Genomic DNA, 27,729 nt, shown 5'->3' with positions numbered 1-27,729 from the left:
AATCGATAAATAGGCTCCAGGGTTTTTATAACCTGAATTAACTTTTTAACCAAGAGGGGCGTTCAAGGTTATGTTCTAGGGAATGAGGAGACGAAAGTGAAGTTATCGAGGTGGTTAGGTCAGTTTAGTTATCACTCACTCCGAATCACGGATTGTACTATTGCTAGGTTTTTATTTTTTCCTTTTAAAATTGTTTCAATTTGGCTGTAGATATGAAGAAATTGAATCGTCAACTATTCATTTTATCTAGACCTAAATCTATTTAGTGAAAACAATTGTACAAAATGTTTAAGGAAAATCTAGTTTGTTTGACTAGTTTGACCATTTTTATTGTATTTTTTATTGAGTGTGTTGCCAACGATTCACTGATTAATTGTGGACACAAAAATTCTAATCATGGAATAGTAAGTGAAATTTTTTAAAAAAAGTTAATTATCTAATTATTTGTTTCTAATTTCATTACTTCTTTACAGAGCTCTTATTTTTGCCCAAATCCTGGCACCATAAACGGTGAGATGATGCGTAATAAATCAAAGTTAAAATTTATATCTTTAGACTGATTTATTTCATTAGACTATTTTGTATGATTTAATTTTAATTTGCTTTTTGTTAAAATTTTCTAGGTTCTAAGTGTAGCATATATGATAAACAGTGCAGTAATTGGTGTCAAAACCCAGTTAACTGGACAGTTATAAATTCTGAAATAGGCCTTGTAGAATTTTCTTTATTTGTCTCGCCTTCAACTTGTTGTCACAGTGTTCTTAAAATTTCATTATATGTTTTTGACAAAGATCAGTGTAATGATAAAGAAACTTGTGATTGTGTACATTCGGTGAAGAGGATTCAAAAAAGTTGCAACAAAAGTATTAGTTCTGAGGTAAGATTTCTTCAAAAAATATAAATGTTTTGTTTTATCCCAACAAAGCAGATACTTTGAAAATGAGATAACAATTTACCATTTTAGATATGCTTTATTTTATATCGCTAACTTCCTTTTGATAAAACTGTAATTTTGTTACTTTGTTTAGATTATGACATTCCAAGCAAAATATGTGTTTACTAGTTTGTATCATTTGGAAATCAAGCCTCATGTAGGAAAGAATGCAATGCAACCTTGTATTACTGATAAAATGTTTATTGAAACTAATTATGTTAAACAGTTAATTGGAAACACTGAACTAGGTATTCAGTACGATTATAAAAGTCACAGGTAAGTTTGCTAAAACTTTAAATTTAATTGGATGTAATTATTGCAACATTTAGTTTCCCTTTGAAATCTTTTAGAATCGATTTTAAAGGATGCTCTAACATAATTTAAGTTATGTTTAAATTCAAGGTTTGCTCATTTTTTTATGTTATTATATCCTCCCATATCTGAGAATGGAGAAGGTCTAATTATAAAGAGCGGCCGTGTAAGTTATCCCAGACTACTAAACATTTATCTAAACATCCCTTCACAAACTAAACAGCCCCTTGATTCAATTTTTCGGGCAGAGATAAAGCTGGTTAGAACTTAAAAGAAAAACCCCTTAGTAGCTTGATCTTACTTCATACTGTCCATTTTGTTTTAATGAGATCTTTTAAAAACCTTAGATGCTAGATCCTTTTTATAAATTTTAGGTCATAAATCTGACACTAAAAGAAACATTCATTCGTCTTGGCAGTTTTACAATTGAGGAAGCGGAAGAGATTTCTCCTGTAGTACTTAGAAAGAACTTAGATATCTCATACTTTAGATTGTTTTAAATTTAAATGGTTTTAAGGATCTAGAGAAGCTTTTAAAAAAGCAACTAAGGCTGTGCCGTACTCAAATATTCAATACTTCACTTCTATAAATAAACTTAAGTAGGGCCGAAATTATATAAATATATATTTATTCGTTTCTAAATTTTATCCAGAAAAACGGACCTCTACGAACGATCAGCACTATTTTTGCTGTTAATTTAAAACGCTAAATTCCAGCTTTTATTTAAATAATGTTGTTTCCAATAGAGAATCACTTGAAGGATGAAGATTACATAAACGACTTTATTCTTTTCTCAAAATTTCACTAATTAAATATTTCAATTTCAAACATCACTTTCTCGTAAGTGTTAGTCAAATCTAAGAGTAGGTGTTATTTTTTTTTTTAAATGATTATTAGTTGTATTTATTTTTTAATTTAGCTGAAGTTTACCATTTACTTATTGTAAATATAGGGGATGGAAGAATTTTATGTTCATTTATTTATATGGGTTAATTGCACCGAAAATTAATTCTTTTCTTAATCAGTTTAAAGAATACATATTTGAATTCAAACATTTAATTTTGATTTTTCTTTCTCCAATTGTAAGAGATAAAAGAGATTAAAAGTTGGTAGAGAGAGAGTGATATTAAAAAAATGTTTTTAAATTATAATTTTAATATTATTTTGTTTTCAATAATACGAAACTCCTCCTAAAATGTTCATTTAGTGTATAGAGATTGTAGGAAACTGTACTGTTTTGTTTTCTCACGTAATCGGATCAATAATGATTTTTTTTTGATAGGCTTTCTATTCAACAATCGATCTTGTGTCTGATAGAGGAGGCGATCAGCAAATATAATTCACTATAAGATACATTAGTTATATTAATACAGTTTAGAAAGCCCAAGAGAGGGGATGATATTTAACTATTAAGTTTACATTAATCCTAAAGTACTTTTACTTTCTCTAACCATGTTATGAAGTAGAATTGCAATCGTTTGCATCGGAAATATCGTTGGAGTAAGAGAACCTATTTGTAAAGTGGTCTTTACGAATTAGCCTTTATTTCTGTCTTTCTGCCTTTGATAAAAATAATTCAAATAAGAAAAATCATAGATCGGCTAAATTTGATATTTCATTTACTTACCAGGAGGCCAAAAATCTAACAACCGGTATCATTCTAAAAATTGATTTATTTATGTTTTTCCAACCAGTCATCAAGCGTAAAAAATCTTGGTTAATTTTATATCTATCAACTTGCCTGGATAGTTGCGCTTAGTGTGAAACTAGAATATCTTATTGTCTTTACAACAGATCCTCATCAAGCTTAATTGCTGCCATTTATCTTTGTTTTGCCAGTGACTCGATATGTACCTACAATTCTTCAATGGGCTTATTTATGCTCTACTTTAGTGACTTGGAAAGTTCTATTCTCAAAATAGGTCCACGTAAATGACCAAGGCTCCAGTACTTAACCGCCATCTACTTTTCTTTCTCATTTCACACCAACACGTTCAGAACAAATTTACCCCCTTTGTCCGAAAAAATAAGTTGCAGCTCAAATAACTCAAGCTGAAGTTCCCTGACAATCTTCTGGAAATTGGCCCCTCAGCTTCGACACTTAACATTCCTGTTTTTCCAAGTTTCTCTGCGTTTTAATGATTCAGTGGATTATAATAATGCCTAGTTTCCAGAAAGTAGATTGAGTTACTATCTCATTTTTCTGCAGTTTTTCTAAAAGTGCCGTAATTTTAATATATATTTTTTTTTTTGATCACTTAAATTTAAGTTATTAAGGACACTTTTCTAATTGTGGAGTGTAAATTCAATGGGGATAAATAAGAAAGATGAAAAAAAACTTTCTTCCTCGATTTTTGAGGAAAATCTTTAAAAAAAAAGAAAAAGAAAACAAGGAAAAAGCAAAGGAAACATAAGAAATTATTAGTCTCCTCTTGCAGACAGTTGTTACAAAAAATATGAATAAAGTTGAATGTAATAAAGATGTATAAACAATTTAGTGTCAGAGGTCAGAAGTGGGACAGTTTTTTCTGGTCTACCTTTTATTTTTCTTGCTGTTGTTTTTTGTCTTTGTTTTTTTTTTTGTTCACGTGTCAAACAAGGAAAAAAAACTACTTTAACATCAAATTCAATCTAATTGAATTCGACAGTTTGCCACTCACTGTCTCAGGTTTTGCCCGTAAATCTATTTCTCTAAACATGTATATAATAATAATAATTTTATATTTATTTATTTATTTATTTTTTGGCTAAGTCAGGGTACAAGACACAAAAACAATGTAGAACAAAAATTATGATTGTTAATAATAATAAGCCTTGAAGATGATTTAGTCCCTGGGTTAAAATCTTAGCTAAAAAATAAATAAATAGATATAAAATTATCGTTATTGTTTGTTTAAATTTGAGGCGCGTCAATATCTGAGGTCATTTGCGCCCGGAGCTTTTTTCAGTGCACTGCCGGCCTCCAAACAATGTACTCTTGTAACAGACAACATTGTCCATCACCGGACAGTAAGCTGTATGAAGCTTCTAGGAAAAGAAAAGCTAAGGGTCAGCAAGCTGGGATTCAAACCAGTGATTTCCGCGTTGGAATCCAGTGTACGCTTACCACTAAGATAATTCCTTCCCTTTCCCTTATTGTTACGAAGAAGACCTTGTCATTGGGTGAACTAATAGACATTCATATTTTTGGAAATTAAATACATATATACGTATATATTTTTAAGTAAAGCAGAAACAAATTAAAAGTAAATGTATTTGAATTTGAATATGTATTTGAAAACTTCTTAAAGGTTAAAAGTTATTTGGGCCAGCAACGATAAAAATATTTGAAATTTTGTCCAGCTTAAACTTATAACTAGTCCTCCTTTGTTTGGTTTTGGAATGTTACCTCTTTTCAAAAAGATTAATTACTTAGCGCATTGTTTTACCAGTAAGCAATGAATATGTCTGAAACACTTCCGACGGAGAGGACAACTGGACCAAGATGGACAAAGTTTCAAGTACATTTCAAGTGTACATTATGCTTGCAAAATATAAGAGTGAAAAGTCTGGTTTTATGTTAAAAGAATATATTAATTATAAATATAATATCGTGTTTTTTTTTGTTTTTTTTTGTGAACATTCAGTTCATTTTTCCGAAAACTTTAAACATTTTCTGGTCAAAGTTTTGGATCACTCTGAATGAAATATATGTAACAAACTTAATGGCAGGACGAGGGAGTAGTTCAAATTCTACCTTTGTGATGTAACTCCTCACGTAGTAAAGCCTAAATCTAGTAGAAAGTACAAGCCTTCATGTTTTGTTTAGCAAAACAAACGATGGTTTTATTGCTTGTCAGAAAAGCTGCCATTTTCAGGTTTTTTTTATTCTAGTCTAAGTTAAACTTTTATAAATTTACCTTATTTTAATATTTTCTTCAATGGTCGGCTGTCATTCAATAATATCTTTGACTGTATTAATCCTTCATCGAAGTAGTTTCAGATTTATAATTTTGGGGCACCTGCAACAAATTAAACAAAATTTAATATTAAATTTTACAAAAACCAAGAGGCATATGAGGAATTAACACCAAAAACATTAATTTTTTATTTATCTCCATCGCTGAAGAAATTGCCGTAGATTTGTTGGGATGAGTAGAGGTTGAGAAGTACCTGAGTAATTAGGACTGAAATGATCTGATGGAAATGACATTTAATAACAAGATATTGTAAAAAAGTTTCTTGGTTTTTAGTATTTAGAGGTGTTTATGAGAAATAATTTTTAGTCTCCCCCATGGTTTGAAGAAATGTAGTGACGATCGCTTTAGTTCACTAAAGGTAACTCCCTTCTTTTTTTTTTTACGAAGTCCATGATTTTCCCACCAGAAAGTTGTTCTATGCTTTCTTCTGGGTTCCAAGTACTAGAAGTCTCATGTCGCAAATCAGCTGAAAGAATGTCGCATATTGCAGACGTATACTGGGAACTATGGTGCCGATGTAAAGACAAGGTATGATTCAGAAGAGGTGGCTTACCTTTTGTATGACTAGCAGAAGATTTTGAGACCGATTTTTATGTCGCATGTTGCCATTATGAAACCATCTTTAAAGCCCAAAAGCTACAACTGGCCGTGGATAGAGGGATGTTCACCGAAAGAAACGCCAGATCTACTGTTTAGTTTGGTCCAATGGCATGTCCTCTCCTTTAGATGATGATTATTGTTCAAGTTAACCACCTCATTTGATCACGGTTAAAATTCTGGTAGTAGGCACCGCATTTCTTAAGCACCTTACTCTAATATCTATAGTATAGTGTTCGTCTACGTACTATACAGTCACGAAAAATGGAGAGAGATACTTGGGCTCGAATAGGGTAGATTCCTTATCCCGTTAACATCCCGCAAACATCGGATTGTTTTTTTTTATTTTGTTAGCATCCAGACTTTTGGCTCTCCAGATTAAATACTGATTTAAGAAAAGAATTTTAGCACTAACAGGGTTCTGGAATTTTCTTCACTTTTATTATTGGGCAACAAAGCTCTGAACACCGAGTGGGCAATTCCATATTTACACATATTCTTTTGCTGTTTTGTGCCCTTCATCTGTTTATTTTATTTTTGCCGAGAGAGATTTTTATTTTTATGTTAGCTATACATAAATTTCATTTTGGTGTTGGAAGTTTTATAAATACGAGTTCATTTTTAATGATATGAAATTTCAAAGTTTTTTTTTTTTTAGACTATAGAGGTATTGAATACATATTGTAATGGACAAATATGCAGGTGGAAAATTGGGAGTTAAAATTCAAAAGAGATTTGATTTATATTATAAATTTGTATACATGCGTAAAAAAAAAATTTGTTTTTTCCAGTCAAGAACTTAATTTTGGTATAAATGGTGGTGGTAATGGTTTACATTTGGCGGAACAGGTATACTTTAAGCTGTTACCTGGGTGTTGGGGTAACTTAGGAGTTACTATCTTCCTCAAAAATGTAAGCATGCCAGAGAAAACATTTATTTTATTTGACTTTTTTTTTTTTCAAAATGTTTTTATTTGAGAAGGCTATTAAGAATAGATATTACTTGTGATTACTATGCAGATATTTTTCGACGTCGAGCATTTCCGATGTTAGCCTTTTTTGTTACTAGTACACGTTAGAAACAGACATGAGGAAAATGCTATGTTTTGTATTTTTTTACTGCATTATCTTCATCCTGTTTGTCATCTAACTTATTTATTATTAAGAGTACAATCAATAATTGAGGGAACAAATATAAAATATCGTACTTATGGTCAATATTGATGAGTTCTTGTTATTTTTGTACAATATTTATATTAATTTAAATTTTCTAAACAATGAAAAATATTGGCATACATATTATTTCTGAAATTATTGAACTTCTTTTGTAAGTTATGAAATATTATTTATAGAAATCCCTAAAGGAGTTTGGTTCAATGTTTGTCTAATGTTTTCAAAGCTTTAGCGTACAGTTGTAAGAATATTTTTTGATTTTGTTAGCGAGATATTTGTATATATGTGTTTTTGTTTCAATGAAGTTTATCCCATACAATGTAAGCGCCTTACTTTAATGTCATTAATTTGCATTTTTATGTTGTCCACTGTTTAAGTTCTTGTTATTGTTGGTTAGGTAATTAAAGTTAGACCCAATAACTGGCTGGAGTTTCATTCGTTTTAAGAACCAATTTCATCGGCAAGTTATTTGGCTTTAAAGTTTCAAAGATTTTAGGTTTCTTGAATGAGGATCTCTCTCCTTTTTAAAAAAGAGAATTCTAGTGACTAGAAGCAAATACCCCTCGTAAGATTCTAACTGCTTATACTTTGGAGCTTCTCCTTCTAATAGTTGCTTACAGGTCTGGATGCCGGTAGTGCACCGAAAAAAGGCTCCAGAGGCCAGTAACAGATGTTGATAAAAGTAAACAATTCTCTTCTTTGCCGACATTCGCTTTTCTCTTCCACTAAACACTTGAAGCATCACAGATCTTCTTCCACATCCTCTAATCTTCTTATTGGTCTTTCTTCAGGATGCTATTTGTTGGGATGTGCTTCTTAAGCTTCTTTAGGACCTATTTTTATTTCACCCCAAATTATATTTTTGCTATTTTAATTCAATTAGCTTAGAATTTTGACAGTGTCAGAATTGGATCTGTTTTCAACGGCCGTTTTACAAAGCTTGTCCCTGTACAAAATTTGGGTTCTTATCAGAACCAATAATGGTTTGTGTTTTTCTTTAAATTGTGGAATAACAGTTCTGGGTAAAGAAGTTTTGGAATAAAGATTTATGTAAAATAGCTGAAGTGCTACTTTAAATTCTTCCCATTCAATCCTCCATATCGATCTCTGAAGTTGGATTAAAGTATAAATCGATCAGAATTAAAGAAGTCATGCTGATTGTGCGTTACCAATGATGTTGTCCAGTATTGCCGATCCAACTATCAGTGAAATTTCTTCTAATTGGTTCGGTTCTTTCAGCTTCTTTGGAAGTGTAGAATTTGAAATCAAGTGACTTGTCAAGAATGGATGGTATTATAGGCGCATATCTTTCCTTCCAAAATTTTACTCATTATTTTTTTCACTTATCTTCCTTCACTGTTGTTTACTAACGCCTTTAGAGCTACCAAATAATATAAACAACATGGAGGGACACTTTAAGAGAGGTCAAAATTAAAAGAAACGTGTTGATAAAGGATAAATGTCGTTCAGGACTGGTAGTGTTGCTAGAGTTCTGCTGTTATGTTTACCACAACCAAAGAAGAGAATCTCTCGTGTTTGGTTGATTTCTTTCTCTTTCTCTTGTATGAAAACTAATTATTAATGTGCTCACAATCAGTTGTTAGTGGCTCAAAAAATTTGATAATTACTGACAGTTGTTCATGCATGATAATAAATAATGTGGACTGCCAAAACATAATGATTTTGTGTAAAACATTTGCACAACAGTACGCTTAACTGAGATGTCACATAATATTTGAGGAAGTTTAAAGTTTATACATAAGTTTTGAGGAAGGAAAAAAAATGATGAAGTAACTGGACATTAAACTTACATATACACTTAACAACTCATTTACCCCGCCCTACCCAAAATGATCGTTGTTAGTGTTAAGCTTAGAAGTCGTTGCCAATAAGCGCCATTTTTTTTGGTTTGTTAGTGTTTTACCAAGAGTTTTGCATGAAATAATGATCAACTAAAAACTTGCAGAAGTATTTTTGTCGCTGGAGAACTACTATTTTTTTTTTTGTTATCATCTGAGACATTGCCGGAAACTACTAACCAAGATTGAAGTTTCTGGTTATCTTATCAGTTTTGTTATCGTCCTGAAATTGTAAAGCAAGAGATTTAATTATCTGTGTTTAAAAGGGTTTTTGTTTTTATCTAATTGTCAAACGTCTGTTCTAGATATTTTTTGTCTTACAACGCCGCGTTTCCTGATAGACATGCAAAATGCCATCAGTCGAAGTTGTGTCAGTTCAAGGTACCCACTGAACTGTATGAAACCATAAATTCCGCTGTTCTTTATGACTTTAGGTCATTGACTTAATGCAAAAGTTCCTTTCCTCACTTTCAAATAAGGTTATATAGAAAATCGCGTTAACATGAGAAAAATATGGTCATTCTTAAACCCTTGAGGAAATCATCCGATAGAAGCCACCACTCGAGCCCAACATCCGTCAGAATTCATCGAATTATGAATAATTTCTCAAGCATCTTGCCTTTCTATAAATAATAATAATAATCTCTAGAATTGGTTTTTTAAAATAATTTATTTGGTTATTTCAATGTTTTATCTGTTAATTTTTGAAAATTCTTATCTAATTTGCTTCCTTTTTAAAACTATTTTTAACTTTTCTCCTTATATTATTATTAGTGTTTTTAATTAAAATAATTATTACATACTAAAAAAATCGGAAATTGAGTAGTTATTAAATTTCCCTTTCGTTTTGTTTTTAAACAATATTATATTTGTTTCCTTATCAGTATGTTCACTAAAATTGAATCAGCGTTTTGCCCTAGTTTAATTTATTTACTGCTGAGTCATTTGACTTCCTTCTTTTTTTTAAATTTTTTAATAATCAAAAATTTTCTCAACTTTTATGTAAATTTATTCTAATAGATTTTTATATTACATTTATGAATTTTATTCAACGAAATGAAACTCGAAACGAGTTTAAAGGGACAGTATTTTTGTTGTTGTTTATCGATCGTACAGAAATGACTTACGGATATATCTATTTCTCAAAATATAATTTCAGTTAGGACGTTGTAGCTCAATACCTAAATACAGCAGCTATTATTCTCTTTGGTCTGTATTTAAAGAACAAGATAGAATTGATTTCAGCTCTGTAGCTATAAGAAATCAGTATTAAGGTTCCTTTTTTTTTCCCCAATAAATTAAATGAGTATATTTTTTTTGTCTCATCCAAGAAAGTATATACAGTCGACTCTCGATAAATCGAAATCCAAGGGACTACAAGAAAAATTCGAATTATCGAGACTTCGAATTATCAAGAAGGGGGGAAAAAAATTCGAATTATCGAGACTTCGAATTATCAAGAAGGGGGAAAAAAATTCGAATTATTAAGAGTTTTTATTATGTATATATGTATGTACATACGTATATTAAAAATACGTATGAGCTTACCTAAGTTTTAGACATATATAACCTCAAGTAAAAAAGTAAAAATAATGAAAACGACAAAAAAGAACAAAAAAAATACATATGTATTAACATTTCAATAAATAATAATATACATATGTACCTAATTAAAAAAATGAAGAACAGTTTTTGTTTGAATGTGGCTTGACTTAGTCAGTGACTTAGAATTGTAGAAAGCGTTGATGGTGGAATATTGAAAGTTTTGGCGATATCTTCTTTTTTTCGAACCACTTTTCACGGCTGCGATACTGTTTTCTTTGTCGGACACAATAAGGGAGACGTACTTCTCATCGTGACAAACTAAGAGAATTGGAAAGTTAAACTGGGCTGGAAGGAGGGAAAAATTACGCAGAAAATGAACAATGAGCGGAAAATGAGAAGTAAACATTACTAGGGAAAATTCGAATTATAAAGAGGTTGAAGCGGCCTCGTTCGAATTATAGAGCCTTCTCTCCCCCTCTTGTTAAGGGAAAAGGATTTCGAATTATCGAGCGTATCTAAATACACTGATTTTTTTCGATTTACCGAAGTTAACAGCTGTAGTGTTCGAATTATCGAAAAATTCGAATTATCGAGTTTCGAATTATCGAGAGTCGACTGTACTATTTACTTTCGGACGCTTTTGGAGGTTATTTAAAATTTTAAACGTTTCCACATTAAAATGTGTTAATTATGGAACCAAATTATAAAATATAAATTAATAGAATATACCACAGTCTTGAGCACTAATGGAACTTAAAGCAGAGCTCCAAGTACTCTTAAACGCGGACGAACGCGTAGCAGTACAAGTGTCAATTCATTGGTTATCAACATATATTTTGGTTTTAATATTCTGGTGAATGTTATTGAAACACTATTAGTGACTACGCCTGTTTGTATTTTTAGTATTTTTGTTGTTGTTTTTTAAGCTGTTACCAAAAACTAGTTCAAATAAGTTGGGGTTACTATATTTCTAATTATTTTAATGTAATCTTGATCTTAGAATGTAAACTCTTAACGCTTTATTTATTAAATTTTGCAGATTTATTTGAAAAAAAAATAATGAGGTAATAAAAAATTTATGTAAGGTTTACTCATTTAAATAATTCTATTCGTTCCAGCCAGAAATGTTAACAGTCCATCGTGCTTAATGTTATGTTTTTTAAATTGCTTTTGATCATTTATCATTTTAATGCTTTCAGTACTTTGCATGTAGCATGTTGCTTTTAGTCACGATCTATTCTGCTTGTTTGCACGTTGCTAATATTCTTCGTTGAAGAATGATAGAAGATGAAAATAAGGAAATATTTGACCTTTTTTCCCCCATTTTATTTTTTATTTTTTTTTAAAATAAAGTTTAAATCTACTTCATAATTTGTCTATTATTCGTGGCAAATTTCAGTGAGGTTTTATATACTGCGTTAAATTTTGGAATTACATTTCAATTTGAATCTTATCCTAAAACAACTTTGGTGCGACTGAATTCTGGCATCGATTTATCTATTGAAGATTGTTCGGGAACTGGCAAAAGAGAAGCATGCTGTATAATGGTAAGCTTTTGAATGTGTGTTTGCTTGTTTATAATTTAATAAAAAAAATAGTAATTCATATAATCATAGATTTAAAAAATTAATATTTATTTTTTTTGTGTCTTAAGCTTTTACTTTGTGGTAAAATTGTCATATCACTGTTTAAAAATATATATATATATGTATTTCGTTACCAATTTGGACAATTAAGGTATTATTATGTTAACTAAAGGCACCACGATAGCCTAGCGGTTAGAGGCGAGGCCCGCAAAGCTAAGATTTATTGTGGTACTGGGTTCGATTCCCGGTCTTAGTCTTTGGATTTTATCTAATGGTCAATCACAAAGAATTCATTGTAAAGTATGTTTGCTAGTCGCCTCTGTTTACGACACCTAATTTGGTAGTTGGACGTTAAAAGCCTGCCTGAAAAAATAAGCGTTTTTTTTTTTTTTTTGTTTATGTAGGTTAACAAAAATTATGTGTTAAGCCTAGAAAGTGTTAACAAAATTTATCATTGCTATTTGTACTATAAGTAAATTTTACATTGAATAAGGAATGTATTTCTTTGTTTAGTGCATTGCTTGTTGCTAGTAGTATTGTGAACTGTAAATATTTAACAATTTTCGATGATAACATGACTTTTTGAATTAAGAGTGAATTATCTTATTTTACAGCTTTATGCTACCCCGCTATCTTACATCGTTGAATGTTTCCTATCATAACTTTTTTATGTCATTTCTAAAACATTTACCTTTTTTTTTATATTGAAGCGCATTAATTTGCTTGATCTTTTAGAGACTATCCCATAACTGTCCCAGAAAGCTAAGGCGAGAATAGTGGTCCAATAGAATTATAATGTACTAAAAATCTAACTGGTTGGTGAGAGAATAGACTAGTCACACAGCTTCAGATAAAATTTATCAGCCTTTTTCATAATTAACATATGGTTGGATTCGTAATGCTCGATAATATCAATGATTTCATTAGTCATAACATTCTTTTTGGGGAATTCTGAATGATTTCAAATTTTCATCCAACGTTGCAGATTGAATCTTCAGGTTTATGCTAAAAAAAAGTTGACTTCCTCCAATAGAGCTTGCTTAGCTTTGGAAATGGAAGTGGACCACCGCTTTATTTTTCATACGCCTAACATTTTTTTATTAATCTTATATGGGAGAAAAGCCGGTCTTGCGCTAGAAATCAGCAAAAGCTCCTGTAACGTTAGGCTTTACCCTTAAGAGAAAATATACAGGGTGTTCGTTTTAAGACGGCTCAAATGCATTTCATGCCTAAACGGTTGTTCTGAGCGAAAAAGTGGTAGAGGAAAAATTTGTTGCCTGTCACTTCTAGTTTCAGAATATGTGATTTGATTTTAGATTCCTGCCCGCATACGCGGTTGACGCGCGACCAAAAGTGAGGGTTCGCAGTTGACCCCCATTTTCATTTACACAGTTATAAAGAGTATAAAAAGTTATGAAAGAAACCGGAAACCGCAATACGATATCTTCCAAATTAAAGGTGCTAGGCCATTTCAAATTCTGGTATTTATTAATCATATTTCAATTTTTTAACTTGTTATCAAAGCGAAATAAGAGCACGCTATAGGTCATTTTTATGTATTTTTTTCATCCCCTTTCTACTAAAAATATTGCCAAGGCAGTAAAGCTAGTATTTTTCTTAATATCGGGAAATAAGTCCGTATTCCGAGTGATTTTTTTAAGGAAAATCAAATGTTCTCAAGCATACACAAAATGGCTAAAAATTAATTTTACATCTGTTACAAACAAGAAGGTTTAATAATTATTTGGTAATTTTGGGAGAGTTGCGTTTAATTAGCAAAAAAATTGGAAACCTCCTGCCACATATTTAAGTGATCAATATCTTTCATGTAAAAGATCAAACTTATTCCTTGATTTATCAAATAATGCACTTTACTCAGCTTGTGAAGCATGTACTGTGCCTTCAAAGAGGTGCCTCCTCAGATACAGAGAGTAGTTGATAATCTCCTGGCTAACCTGGCTTGCGACCCAGAGGAGGGCAGGAATCTAAAATCAGGTCACATATTGTGAAACTAGAGGTGACGGGCAAACAAATTTTTCCTCTACCATTTTTTGCTTAGAACAACCGTTTAAGCATGAAATGCATTTGAGCCGTCTTAAAATGAACACCTTATATATTGAAATTAGGGACAAAATTTTGTCTGGAATTTTAACAAAGTGGAATTACGTTAAAAAAATATTATTAGGCCACAAACACCTTGATTAACTAGCTACAACTTTTGAATACATTCGTATTGTAATTTTTATCACATAATTCGTGTTGAAAACATATCATTCTCAAAGCAGAACTAGCAGTTCTGATCGAAAATAAGTACATTATGGAAAAAAGTTGAATTTTAATGAGATCAGATTTGAATTATATTCTTTAAAAATGTTTCGTGAAACTCATTGCTAAATGTAAATGTTATGAATGATTGTAGACAACGATTTTAATTTTATTTTGCATTGCTTTTTCATTTTATCAAATAATTAAATAAATTACTCCTCATCATTATTAAATAACTTTGTCTTTTTTTTTTTTTCAAATTAACAATCATTTTTTCAAAAATATAACAAGCGATTGTAGCACTAATATTTTATAGACATAATCTCTGAAAGGATTAATGGATTGACTATTCTATTTAGTATTTATAGAATCAATAGTTTGTGTTAGCTTTTTTTTTTGCTCTTGGTTCTCAAGTTGATGTTCTTTGGAATAAAAAGCACTCTGGTTTTAATTTTGGTAAAGTTATTAAGTTTTCTTTCGCAAATAAAGTGTTCATTCAAAACAAATGGAAACTGAATTAAATATGGAGTTTATAGCAGGCATAAAAGAAGTTCCATTGCTACCATATTTTCCAATTTTGTCTTCAGTCTGATAGGATTTGTCTGTTAGCAATATGTTTGCGATTATACTCTAGGAATACGCAGTAAAGAATGGAATTTGTAATGAATTTCTCCTTCAATGATCTGGAAAAACTTGAAATAATATTTTTTTATTCTCAAATTGTCGTTTTGCGCCAACCGAAAATAACGTTTTATTTCAATACCACAATGAATACCACCTTTAACCAGGATTTCACAGTTAAAACCACTTTTTATATTTTACTGTTATTTTTTGTTAACGCATATCATTTTTTTAAGAAGATTCGGCAAGCAACAGTTCTCTTTTAGCAACCTATTCAGGCTAAAGTTCATGAGACAGTATCATATAATTGAGTTTAGAGAGTGTGGCTGTGGAGACACTACTGCTAGTTCTCCTGTTTTTACCTAGGGCAGGATTTGGTTCGACAAGCAAACATAATGGCGTCCAATAGGATGAAAAAATAAAGCCAATTTCAGTACATATTGTAAAATGAATTTGAATACAATTATTCTATCCATGAGCATTGTAAAATATATTCTACAGCCCTGAAGATGACCCTAGGTCGAAAGCTCGGCATCCTATTGGATTAATGAATTAGTCACCAAAAACAATGAACAATAATCAATGGATTCCCTAAATCTCCCTTTTTTTTGCGTGGAATATCTAATAAATTTTTGAATTCAATGCCAGGCAATGTGCTAATCAAGGTTGTAAAGCGTGCATAGTTTCAACAGTTGGGCGAAGCTTTTATTAATAATGACTTAAAATTACTAATCAAATTACTAGTAAGATTAAGATTATCGTGGATTAGTAATGAAACTTAGTCGATCTGTCTGTTTGAAAGGGACGCTCTGCCTGTAGATTAATATATCATTTTTGGAAATCTGAGATTACGAGAAGGGTTTACTTTTTTGATTATGGAACACCTTATCTTTTTTTCCCTTAATTATCAATTTTTACTTAAAAGTTAACATGTATCTGAGTTAACGTTTGAAAATATTCACCTGTACGTTCGTTCGGGTCTAATGTTTTAGACCTTCGGTTGGATTTAATGTAATTGACCACTTTTGATCTGTAAAAAAACAAAAACAAAAAATTTATTAAAATCAAAAAGTAATTTATTTCAGTAAAGTTATATTTTATTTAATTACAAGAGTTGGGAATTTTATACACTTTATAAAAGGAATATTTTAATTTTTGTAATTATGCAATTTTCTTCATTGCAATATATTTCTTATTACTGTTATCATTTTATAAATATTAGCTGAGACCAAACACGTGTCTCATAATTCAGGGTAGGGCTAGCCGGTGAACATAATGGACTAAAAAATGTAAATGACATTTTTAATGTAAAGCTTTTTCAAGTAAAAATTGCATAAGAGTAATTTATAAACCATACTAGTAACTTAAAAACGTTTATTAACTTATTAATGTAATAAGTACCGCAATAATTAGTTGGATCTAAAGTTAATGGATCGATACAGAAATATTTTAGGAAATGTGGCTCTATTTTGTTTAGTATAGGCACTGTTCACTTTGCCTGTCTGTAAAAACCTTCCAAATCCTAGTCGACTGTTGTATGCATTCTAGGGAGTGGTATTTGTTATGCAATATATACGATAGTTGGCTAGCTATTGTTCAAAAATCTGGCCATGAGTTTGCGAACAAAATAGCTAAAGAAATCCAATGGAAGTAGTAGTTTTCGAAGAGAAGAATTCATTAAGCACGGACTTTCTATGAAAATACACTTTAAGTCAATACTTTCCCTATTTGAAGCACTTTGCAAAACAGATATTGGTGCTTAAAATAATTCGTCAGCTAGTTAAGAAAAAGTCGATTAATACTCATTAAAAGTTCACTCATAGATCTTCGTCTAGTCGCTCCCAGCATTGCTTTCCGTTCGGTTCTCAAATCTGTAGCCTAAATAGTTTTAGAAAATATATTAAATAAGTTTATGGGATGAGTTATACCATCATCATTTCATTTATCCGAAAATCCCACCACTCACTCATCAAATTATTATGGCTTGAAAAAATTATAAATATCACTCTTAACTTCAGAATGGAAAAATTTATGAGTGGTATAAAAAAGTGAATAGAGCAAGTAACTCTCATCTTAATTAGTTTAGATTACATTAATTAATTTAGTTTTAGAGTCGTACTGAACAACTTGGAGTTCTAATCTTAAAATTGTTGGCTATTTGAATAACATTTTTAAATTTATGCAATTCAAAAGAATTTCAAAGTATGAATTCTTATTAAATCTGAACATTTCTTAAGAACCTTATTATAGCAGATCTAATGTTTATACGTAGAATGCGTACGATTGAATGAAATAATTCATTTTATGTTTATTCTAGTGCCTGAAGTTAAAATATAATTTTGTATTTTTTTGATGTAGGGTGAAGATTCAGGAGAATGTTGTAAAAGAAATTATACAAAGGTTGGTTTAATATTTATTCTACTCCAAAACTATTTAAGTAAATTCGTATCTTTTAGGCTGACTAAGTAAATTTAAAAATTAAATTTTGCTAGGAATACACGTTATTGGTATCACCAGTAATTGTACAGGGTATATACGGAGGAGTGGTCGAAACTTCGGGAGGTGATTCAACAGCTCAAATGCAACCAAAAATATTCTATTCACTTTGGCCCAATTCTCAACAGTATCCAAGATATTTCCTTTTTTATCTTTTCCGTCGATATTCGCGTTTTTCGTCATACTCGTAAAAACGGCCGTAACTTTTCTGCAAATCTGCTTATTCCAAACGAAAGAGCATTAAATTTCCTATAAATTTGCTTAATACAGAGCCTCAAAACGATTCTTATAACAATGAAATTTTTACTTTAATGTCTAAAAAATTCGTTCTCGATGATTTTTGTTAAAATTTTCAACTGCATTTTTTCAATGCTTGATGAATCAAGGAATCACATAATTTCAGAAAAAGTTGTGCATTTATTGAGCTTCAAGAACATATGGATTTTTTTTTGGTTTTTAATAAAACCCTACCCCGAACATAGGGGTGTAAATGCAGAAAACTGGGATTTTGCGTAACCGACTTTTCACTACTAATTTACTCAAATGTCAATTTTTACCATTTTAGTTTAGAACAATTATTATTTTATAAAACGGAAGTAAAAAATAAAGTAACAATAAAACACAGAAGTGAAAAAGTACAATGGGCAGGTGCCTAGTTAAATTTGCTACAAAAATCGTTCGAACTATTTAAACAAGGAAGTGGGAAAGAATTGTGGCAAATTTTTAGTTTCTTGACTACAACTGTTTGAGCAACATATTTTAACGACATGATGGAGGTTTTTTTTCCATCAAAGTTAATTAATAATAATTCAAAACTAATCAATTTTTGGGAAGGAACAAAAAGAAAATAACCATTTTCTTTTTGAATTATTATTAATTAACTTTGGTCAAAAAAACCCTCCATTATGTCATTCAAATAAGTTGCACCAACAATTGTAGTCAACTACTGCATTTTATTGCTAATGTATTTTTTACTTCCGTTTTATTAAATAATAATTGTTAAAAACTAAAATGGTTACTTTTCTTTTTGTTCCTTCTCCAAAAATTGACATTTGAGTAAATTAGTACTGAAAAGTCAGTTCGCAAAATCCCAGTTTTCTGCATTTACACCCCTCAAATCGAGGTAGGGTTTTATTAAAAACTAAAAAAACTCCATACGGATATGAAGCTCAATAAATGCGCAACTTTTTCTGAAATTATGTGATCCCTTGATTCATTAATCATTGAAAAAATGCAGTTGAAAATTTTAACAAAAATCATCGAGAACGAATTTTTTAGACATTAAAGTAAAAATTTCATTGTTATAAGAAACGATTTGAGGCTCTTGTTTAAGCAGATTTATAGGAAATTTAATGCTCTTTCGTTTGGAATAAGCAGATTTGTTGTAGAATAAAGGAAAGAAAAGTTACGGCCGTTTTTATGGTGAAAAACGCGAATATCGACGGAAAAGTTAAAAATGCAAATATCTTGGACACTATTGAGAATCGGGCCAAAGTGAAGAGAATATTTTTTGTTGCATTTGAGCAGCTGAATCATCTCCCGAAGATTCGACCACTCCTCCGTATACACCCTGTATAGTGAGACAAAACTGTTCTATTCTTCACTCTTTAGAACAAAATTGGATTATTGATTTCAATGTGACAGAAATAAATGTGCAATATATATTTTACAGATTAGCAATTGCAGCTGTAATTGGGTTAATAATATATTATTATGTAGTTTTTCTGAAATTCAGCCCGGAAATTATTGTGTTACCGTTGAACTAGAGGATCCTAGATGCGCTAGGCCTACATTATGGGCAAAGAGTGCTAAAAGTTGCCAATGGAGTAATATTTATAACAGTAAGTGTGTAGGCATAGTAAAAAAATTACTGTCCTGACTTTTCAACAAATTAGTGTTTAAAAAAAAGAATCGTTTTAACTTGTTTTCTAGTTTCAGATTCTACAGGTGCATTGGTACCATTCAAACCACCATCAGTTCGTCTTGGTGAACATAAAACACTGATATGGATCAGTACAGTCGGTTGTATTTCAGTGATTTTAGCAGTAATTATCTGTGTATATTTCAAATCTTATCCAAAGAAGATTTACCATCATTATGTATCCTGTGCACCATTGCATACACAGCAGCTTTCATCAATAAACAAACCAAAAATTTTACTCTTGTATCCCAGAGATTGTGAACATTTTATGAATGTAATGGAAACCTTTAGGAGTTTATTACAAGAATTTCTACATGCTCAGGTATTATTTTATCTAGATTAGATTAGATTAAATTAGGGCGGCCTCAAGGCCTACTCCACTGCGACCCCTTTGGATCTATTGTGGCTCCCCGACTTTAGAGCTCACCCTCCAGACCCGTCCGTTTAATTAGACTCTTAATTCTGGAGAGTGACTCCTGGGTAAAGCTCTCAGGCCTTGGTTTTTCCTCCTCGAGAAGTAACATCCTTAGCCATACAAGCCCCTCACACTGACACAACACGTGCAGTGCAGTTTCCTCTTCTTCCTGGCAGAACCTACAAAGGCTATCATCTGCCAGGCCCATGCGATGCATGTGTTTTCTGAGTCTGCAGTGGCCAGTTATAAGCCTACAATTATCCTTATAGCCCCCCGGCCTTGACAGATTAATTCTGCAGTCAGCCTAGGCGAATAGCCTCTGATGAACTCCTTCGCCTGTCTCTGTTCAGTGGTGGCGAGCCACCACTCCTGAGACCTACTCTGCACCCACACCAGCAAATTAATGGCCGCAGTCTTGACACACTTCGAAACCCCAAAACAGGGCTCCGGGCCAACGAAGTGTCCCGCAGAGCCTTCCCGGGCCAATAAATCTGCCACTTCGTTTCCTTTATATCCTGAATGACCAGGTACCCAAACCAGAAAGACCTTATTTTGGTCACTAATTTCCTTCAGGGCACCCAGACAGTCCCAGACCAGCCTTGAGTTGACCTGGTAGGAACTAATTGCCCGTAGAGCAGCCTGACTATCCGAGAAAATTACGACCTTGGAATTAATAATCTCGGTAGTGCAGAACCTAATTGCAGCTAGCTCAGCTTAAAAAACTGTAGCTAGTTTTCCTAGGCTAACCGAAAAGCTACATTTCGGCTTCACCCCGTACACTCCTGCTCCTACGCCCTCTCCCATCTTGGAGCCATCCGTGTACCACATCGAGTCTCCCATAACTGGGGGTCCACGTCTCCAAGCCTCCCGGTCTCCAATACAGACTTTGAAAGGCTTGTATTATTTTATCTAACCTAGCCCTAATAGATTTCACTCTCCAATGAATACAAACATTGCATTGTGCTAAAGCGAGCTAGAGTCAGCTTGGCACTTTCTAGTTTTCTTTGATTTTTCGTTTAGGAAACTTACTAGCAGCCTTGCTTTTCCTATTGAATAAACTACATTTTTTTTGTTTCTCTCGTTTTTCAATTATCTCTTTATTTTATTTTTTTTTCCAGGTATACGATGTATGGGATATAGAAAACTGGGATACTGTAAATGAAGCTGGATATCAATGGATTTTCAAATATCTTACTGATAAAAGTATTAAAGTGATTGTGATTGCATCACAATGCTCAAAACTATTTGAAATTGCTTTAATCAATCAGAAAGGGATTGAGTACAGAGGAGAACCTCATTGTTTTGATAATCTGTTTTTGTATTCGCTTAAAGAATCGTTGACTTTGGTCAGTTGTTCGACTGATAACTACAATCGTTTCTTTGTTGTTAGGTAATTATATTTTATATTGATTTTTTTTTTAAAATCGTATAGATTTTTATTTTGAATAATTCTTCAATTAGTAAATTCTAAAACTGCATTTGGTTCTAAGGAAGTCAATGTTATGTGACGTAAGCATGATTAAGCGTGATAATTATTGTGTAAAGTACAGATAGTTAATCAGAACGGAACTGGTGAACGTTTTGTTCAAATATGTTTTTTAAAATAACTATAAAAGAGTTCTTTACTCGAATATTAAGAATAAATGTATTTAAGGCTAAAATAGGGACGATTAAAACTACGAAATGGTCGGAGCTTATAAGGTTGAGCCTGTTAATGAGTCTTCTTCTACAGCCTACGATTGATGCAAGAACTTATTTAATTCATGCAGAGAGAGTTAATTTAAAAAGTAAAGAAAAAAATAAGGCTTCTTGAAAAGAAAAGAGATTGATGTCATCGTGAAGTTAATCGAGCGCCACTTTAAATCAAAACAGGCTTTTATGAAAATGGCACCTACGTTTTTCCTTTAAACTTCGTAGAATATTTATTCACCCGAATATCGATCCCTTTTATTTGAAATTTTCACGCAGGAAAATAGGTTTTTCGATGGATTCTCAAGAAAGCTAAAATTCAAGCACACCTGAGCGTGTGCCTCTTTGAGCAAATTACAGGTGTCAAGCCGCCTATACAATTTAAAAACATTTTTAGTATTTTCATTGGTAAAGAAACTGTTTCAGCTTAAGTGCAATTTACTGAATAAAATTTGATTTAAATTTTTTTTGAATTTATGGGTATATTTATTGAAAAAGCTACCTCAGTTTTCCTGGATGTCTTCCCAGTCATGAAACAAGCTAATTACCGGAAAAGCAACCCAACTTTTCATTCTTTCCTTTTTCTGCCTCGTCTTAAAATGAAATAACAAATATCTTATGACACGGATATGTTTTTGGTCAATATTATTCTCAAAGGAAGTTATGATCCAGTTGGTTTTTTCGTTTGAGTTTATTTATTTATTTATCTAAAATATGTATTTTTTGTTTTAGATTGGAGGAACCTGGTTGTGAAGAGAATAGATTTGGTTCCATAACACCTTGCACAGTCTACACTATTCCAGAACATTTAAAGGATTTAACATTAGAAATACATAAGTAGGTATTTTTGGATAATATTAAGTAAAGTATGTTAGCTATCTGTACCCGTCTAAGACTCTTGATGGGTTTATTTGGACGTTAAGCTCGTCTGAAAATATATATAATATATACAGGGTGAACCAGTAAGTAATGTCCACAGACCTACTGTGTGTAGTACATCTAAAGTGGAGTTCAATGACGTATTGGCCAACTTCATATTTTCCACTGTTCTTGAGTGACGTCACTTTAATTTTTTTTCTAAAATCATTACTTTTTTTCCAATAAAAATGTTATTACTCAGAAAGTTTTAGTCCGAATTCGATTCTGATGACACGGTTAGAAAGACAGATAAATTTTCTAAAAATTGATACCATTTCGAAGCATAAGTTATTTTCCAAACAGCCTCAATCTTCCTCCGAATGCTGGAAAAATAAAAGTAATTGAAATTTTTAAGAAAACTCATTAGGCCCTTATGTGATCATTATCAGACCTAGGTGCTGGCACTTTTTATAAAAGATTCCCTGTTTAATGGGCTTTCTAACGGTATATCATTTTCCAGGATCCCTTTTATCTTCGTATGAGAAATTACGTTTGTTTTACAAGAAAACGTGTTCACGAGCACTCAACAGTGTTAGTTTATCAAGTTGTTTAATTCATTGAAAACTCTTTTAGATGGACCAGTAGTCAATTTTTACAGTTGATTGTCTTAAAATAAGAAAGTCAAAGGTTACAAATTGCACTTGGAAAAAAAAAATTCTGATCTCTCTGAAATATTTGAGAAAATGTTAGGAAATATTTTAAACAAGAACTATTTTTTAAACAAAAATTCATATGTACTTACTCCAAATTACATTCACACACAACTACACTGTTGAAAAAGAAAAGAATATGAATAATCCTTAACCTTTTTTTTTTTGCAAAGTGCAATTTGTAACCTTTCACTTCCTTATTTTAAGACAATCTACTTTAATTAAATAATAAAAATTTTCACAATTGAAGAATATTAAATGATGTTTTAATTGATTGGCAAATTAATTCTGTTATTAATACTGTTATTGTTTTTGTTACAGTATGGATCCAGGAGAAGTAATTTTAAATCCTGAAGAAACTTCAAAAATTTTACAATTTTCTAAATCATTGGATGAATTAAAACAGTTCAAGTTGAACAACCCAAACTATTTAAATGATCTAATTAATTTGATTGATGAGAATCGATGACCTCTGATTCGCGCAAGTGCTTAGTTCTTTTTTTCTTTTTACTTCTTTTAAAGTCAGTTTTATTTATTTTGCTGTTTTGTTTTAACAAGCAGAGGATTCAAGCTTGTTGAGATAGGGATGATGGTTGGTTTATTGATTGGGATACTCCTAATATAGACACCGTTAAGGGGTAGCAATGAAATTGAAAAATTAGGAATTACTTTTACAACTTAACCATGAATTTTGCAATTGGATTGCTAAAAATGATATTTTCGTAAATGAAAATCAAATTAAAAGGAAAGCTTTATCTCATTTCTGCCTTTGGAGAATTTACCATTCTACCAAGGCTATTAGTAACATAACCTAGGCACTTGTAACGCAAAGTAAATACAAAGATTGCTCACTTATAATTTTAATTATTGTAATTTTTATTATTATTATTTTTTAATTCTGCTATGGGGCAGAAATCTGATTAGGAATATAAATTTTTATTGTAAATTGAGTGTACTAAATTATTGTAAATAGTGAACAATTGATAAAGACACTGGCTCGTTCAGGGTACAAGTACGATCGAAAAGTTTACAGGTCGAGAATGTATGAAGCGATCATTTGAATATAGTGATTTTTGTTTATACTGTATTCATCTTCATGATAATCCAATTAAGAGGCCTTAGTCAGCTATTGGTGATTGAGAAGTATGGACCTTTATTATCTAGGTCATATGTTAAGATCTGAAGAATCTACCTACCATAACTTGAAATCTAATTAGATGAAAAGGTGTTGGATTAAAACAAAAAACTAAAAAAATAATCATTGGCAATTTCACGATTGGGAAGAAGTTTTGCCCATGAAGGGCAGTCAATTTGTGTTCAAATAGGGAATAAAAAGCTCTGTCTTGCCTAAGACGACAATATACATATATATTTGGGTGGCATAAAATGCGGGTTTAACTGATCTTATTATATTCTAAATGTTAATTTTAATTCTATAGATTAATATAAAATTTAGCTTTTTTATCAGTACAGAATGCAAGAAATAGAAAAGCTGTTATTAGAATTATGCAGTGAATATTTTAAAATATCTGTAAGTGTCTGGTCATCGAATTTAATAAGGTGTCCCCTTTTATTCCGCTAATAATTTACGTTATATTCTAATTGCTTTGTAGTAATTTATTCGGATTGATTGAAAGTGAATGGAAATTAATAAAAGGTTCTTTTTTCTCAAGTTCAGCTAGAAATTTTCTCTGTGGTGTTTATTTCTAAGTCTGTCGTTCCCGGAATGGATAAAGCCAGATTGGACAAGACCGGCGGCCAGATATCGGCGGATTTGCTAGCAAGTATGTCACTTGTTTGACCACCAAGATATTAAATATGGAGTTAATGGAGGTTGCCCTTCAAAACATCTGCCAGATCCTCGCCACTTGGTCAGATTTTGGAATTGCCCAGTGTTGTATACTCAATGAAGCCTAAGGAGGCTCCCCCCCCCAAATCGGCCAAAATCAGACTCTAAAAACTTATTCCTTTTACTTTTTATGACACCATCATAAATTAAAGATAGTAACAAACACATGTGGAGTGTTCTGTGCACTTTGAGGTCTCCTCATTCTAGATGGTTTGTGCGATGGCTAACTAAGAAACTGCAAAATTGCAAGAAGAAATAAGTTCGTAGTAAGGTTTAGAAATCACCTGCTTTCCATCAGAAAGTGAAGCCCTTTGAACTCATTTCAACTCAATATTAGAGACTTATTTTTCTCTCTTCTTCCTAGTCTGCATAAGGGCTGGGACCTTTGGGGCCCACCTACAGGTAAACACACTGTGATGATGTATAAGGGCTAAAGACTAAATTAAATCCGCCAGAATTTGCGCCATTGCTTTGACTAGCAGAAGCTAGTTGGATGGACTTGTAGCATGAAGCATGGAGGCCCTTAAAGTCACAACTTCTCCTGACCAAAAAAGCTTGGTAAAGGGTTGTCGCTCGGTCTTCACCTACTAGGTCAGTTAGCGACCGCTTAGGTGCCAAATTTATTTTGGAGGCATCCCAGATTAGGAACCTTACAGATATTACCGAAAATAATGAAAAAGACTTTTTCGAGCCGACTTATATCTAACTATTACGAGTTTTTTTTAAAAAAAAATTCTTATTAATTTCAGTTCTCTTTCAAACAATTTTCCGAATAAACAAATTTCTAGTATTTGTTACCAAGCGAGAAAACAATATGTAATACCTAGAGAATGTTCTTTTACAGAATTCTAGATATAAACGGCAGGGAATTTGTGATAAATCAACTGTTGAATTTACCTCTATTCTATTCTATTTTTTGACACCAGAGTTAAATAAATCTATATATAATCATATAATGTGTAAATATAATTTCTAATTATAGATGAAATGTTATCTTTTGTTAATATTGTTCTTAAAGTTAATACGATTTAAAAGATAATACTTTTGGTATTTATTTTAATTTCTCGAACAATTACTTATAGAATGTGTAATTTGTTTTTATATTCAGTGGGTGAAACTTAAAGTTTATTTTGACTAATTGGGCATAAAATGGTTGGTATCTTTTTCGCTAGGTCTCAGCAAAGGACATTTAATTATTTTATAAACTTCTATTTGGTAATAATAATTTGAAATGATCGGTCAATTAAAGTAAATACTTTTTGATGAACTGTTTTCATATCGCAATAAATATATTTATGTTATTACAAAAGATGTTATGCTTATATATCAGTTTATTTATAAAATTCTAATTTAGAAAACGCTTATTTGAAGCATCGTCAAAAGTTTAATGCTAATTCATTCAACCTGACTTACTTTAGCATTTCCATTTGGTGACTTTACTAGACCTTTATTTTTCTTTTTTGAGATTTGAGGAACGAGAAATGACTAAGTAAGTTAGTGGTCAGACCGGGACCTCAGGCAGAAAAAGAGGTTTATTGCCTCAAACTCTGCTAATTTGATCAAAGTGAGAGATTTCTTGCATGAGCAGGAAGATCAGGAGGTATTTATTAAAGATTAGCTCAATCTGCTTTACACTAGATTCATGTTGCGCTAGTGCTTTATTCCTATTAAATGAAAGAAAAGTGCTTTCAGCCTTTCACCAACTCTGTAAGCATGGAGCTTTGTAAAATTTCCAGCAAGCTTTACGACCTAGAATAAGCTCATAATTGTAAAAAAAGGCCTTCAAAGTTTTGCCAAATGCTAAGTGTGATGATTTTTCCTCTCTGAACATATCTTGCCTAACTTCTGACATGACCTTATGATACCTACTGGGTATTTTTTTTATTAATTCTAATAATCCTTTGCAGAATCCGATCGTGTCTAAAATTCTATACGCTTTAGAATTTAATAAGGATAAGGAAAAAGGTTGAAATTTCTTTCAATACGTCGGAAGTACTTTTTCAATAAAACTCGTTTGTACCAAAAGTTCATGTTTGTGGGCATAATTTTTTTTTAATTTGTCATTGGGTTCGTTGAGAACATTGGGTTTTACAACAAGAAAATTGTGTTTGTAGGAGAACTATTTATTTAGTTTATGTAATTTTTGTGCTGTATTTGAGATGATTTTGATTAGTCTGAATATTGTGGAAATTTGACTACACTTATCTGAAATGTGCATTTCCTAGCACCATCAGTTACTTTCCCCTCTCCTTTGGAAGTTTGTTCATTGGTTTGTTCCTTGTTCGCTCATCTGAACAGTTCCGTGAGTATAGTCCAGTGAAGGCGAAACGTCCAATTTATCCTATATTGCCCCGCAATTGTCATTCTGACTATTTGATCTGATCTTGGTCTTAAATTGCGTATATCCTGCGTTCATGATCTTTTTTTGGCAGCGAAGTTTCATTGCGAATGTCATTTAAAGTCGCAAATAAGATCGTTAATCCTTAAGTGATGTTAATCCAGAACTGCTTCATAAATTCGAATAAATCCTTATCATCGACATCCTGCTCTTCAAACATCTTGTCTTGAAAAAGCTGGTGACGCTAATCACTTTCCTTCCATTTCTTTGGCTGCTCTTTCTCTCACCACAATTCATGGGACATTTTGTTTGTTTAGATGCACAGTTGGAATAAAGAATTAGTCCAAATGATTATTAATAAATTATAAGCAAAATCAATAAATTAGATTTATTATTTTCCTTTAAAGGTCAACGTTGAAATATTTATAAGCAAAGGAACTTTTGTAATGACATAGTAAGTATATATTTGAAAGAGGGTATAAACTATATTATACATATTTATTAGAGTAACCTAAAGGTCTGATAGATTTATATATTTTTTGTAATTATTTTTAAAATATGTACATAATTTTTGGTACGGGATCTCAGAATTTATCTGCAGC

General features: G+C 31.6%; 1 protein-coding gene across 3 annotated transcripts; it reads left to right on the top strand.

Annotated features, from left to right (window-relative positions):
* The first annotated feature begins 24 nt into the window (after positions 1 to 24).
* LOC141450822 (uncharacterized) lies at positions 25 to 26,773 on the top strand. Of its 3 annotated transcripts, XM_074121652.1 has the most exons (12): positions 25 to 118; positions 211 to 404; positions 474 to 510; positions 624 to 877; positions 1,029 to 1,210; positions 11,779 to 11,926; positions 17,210 to 17,251; positions 19,020 to 19,188; positions 19,280 to 19,590; positions 20,802 to 21,073; positions 22,105 to 22,209; positions 23,262 to 26,773. In XM_074121652.1, the coding sequence occupies exons 2-12, from the start codon at positions 285 to 287 to the stop codon at positions 23,407 to 23,409; spliced, it is 1,788 nt and encodes a 595-aa protein (XP_073977753.1). In that variant the 5' UTR covers positions 25 to 118; positions 211 to 284; the 3' UTR covers positions 23,410 to 26,773. The 3 variants fall into 3 exon arrangements, with proteins under 3 accessions (XP_073977753.1, XP_073977752.1, XP_073977754.1); XM_074121651.1 differs by having other exon boundaries at positions 66 to 404; XM_074121653.1 differs by lacking the exon at positions 11,779 to 11,926 and adding an exon at positions 6,594 to 6,714 and having other exon boundaries at positions 67 to 404.
* The last annotated feature ends 956 nt before the right edge of the window (positions 26,774 to 27,729 follow it).

The sequence above is a fragment of the Rhodnius prolixus genome, unplaced genomic scaffold (assembly GCF_049639745.1).
Source record: "Rhodnius prolixus isolate KJV_2025 unplaced genomic scaffold, Rpr scaffold_8, whole genome shotgun sequence".
NCBI lineage: Eukaryota > Metazoa > Arthropoda > Insecta > Hemiptera > Reduviidae > Rhodnius > Rhodnius prolixus.
Note: the sequence above shows the minus strand (reverse complement) of the source record. Positions and strands in the feature narration are given on the sequence as shown.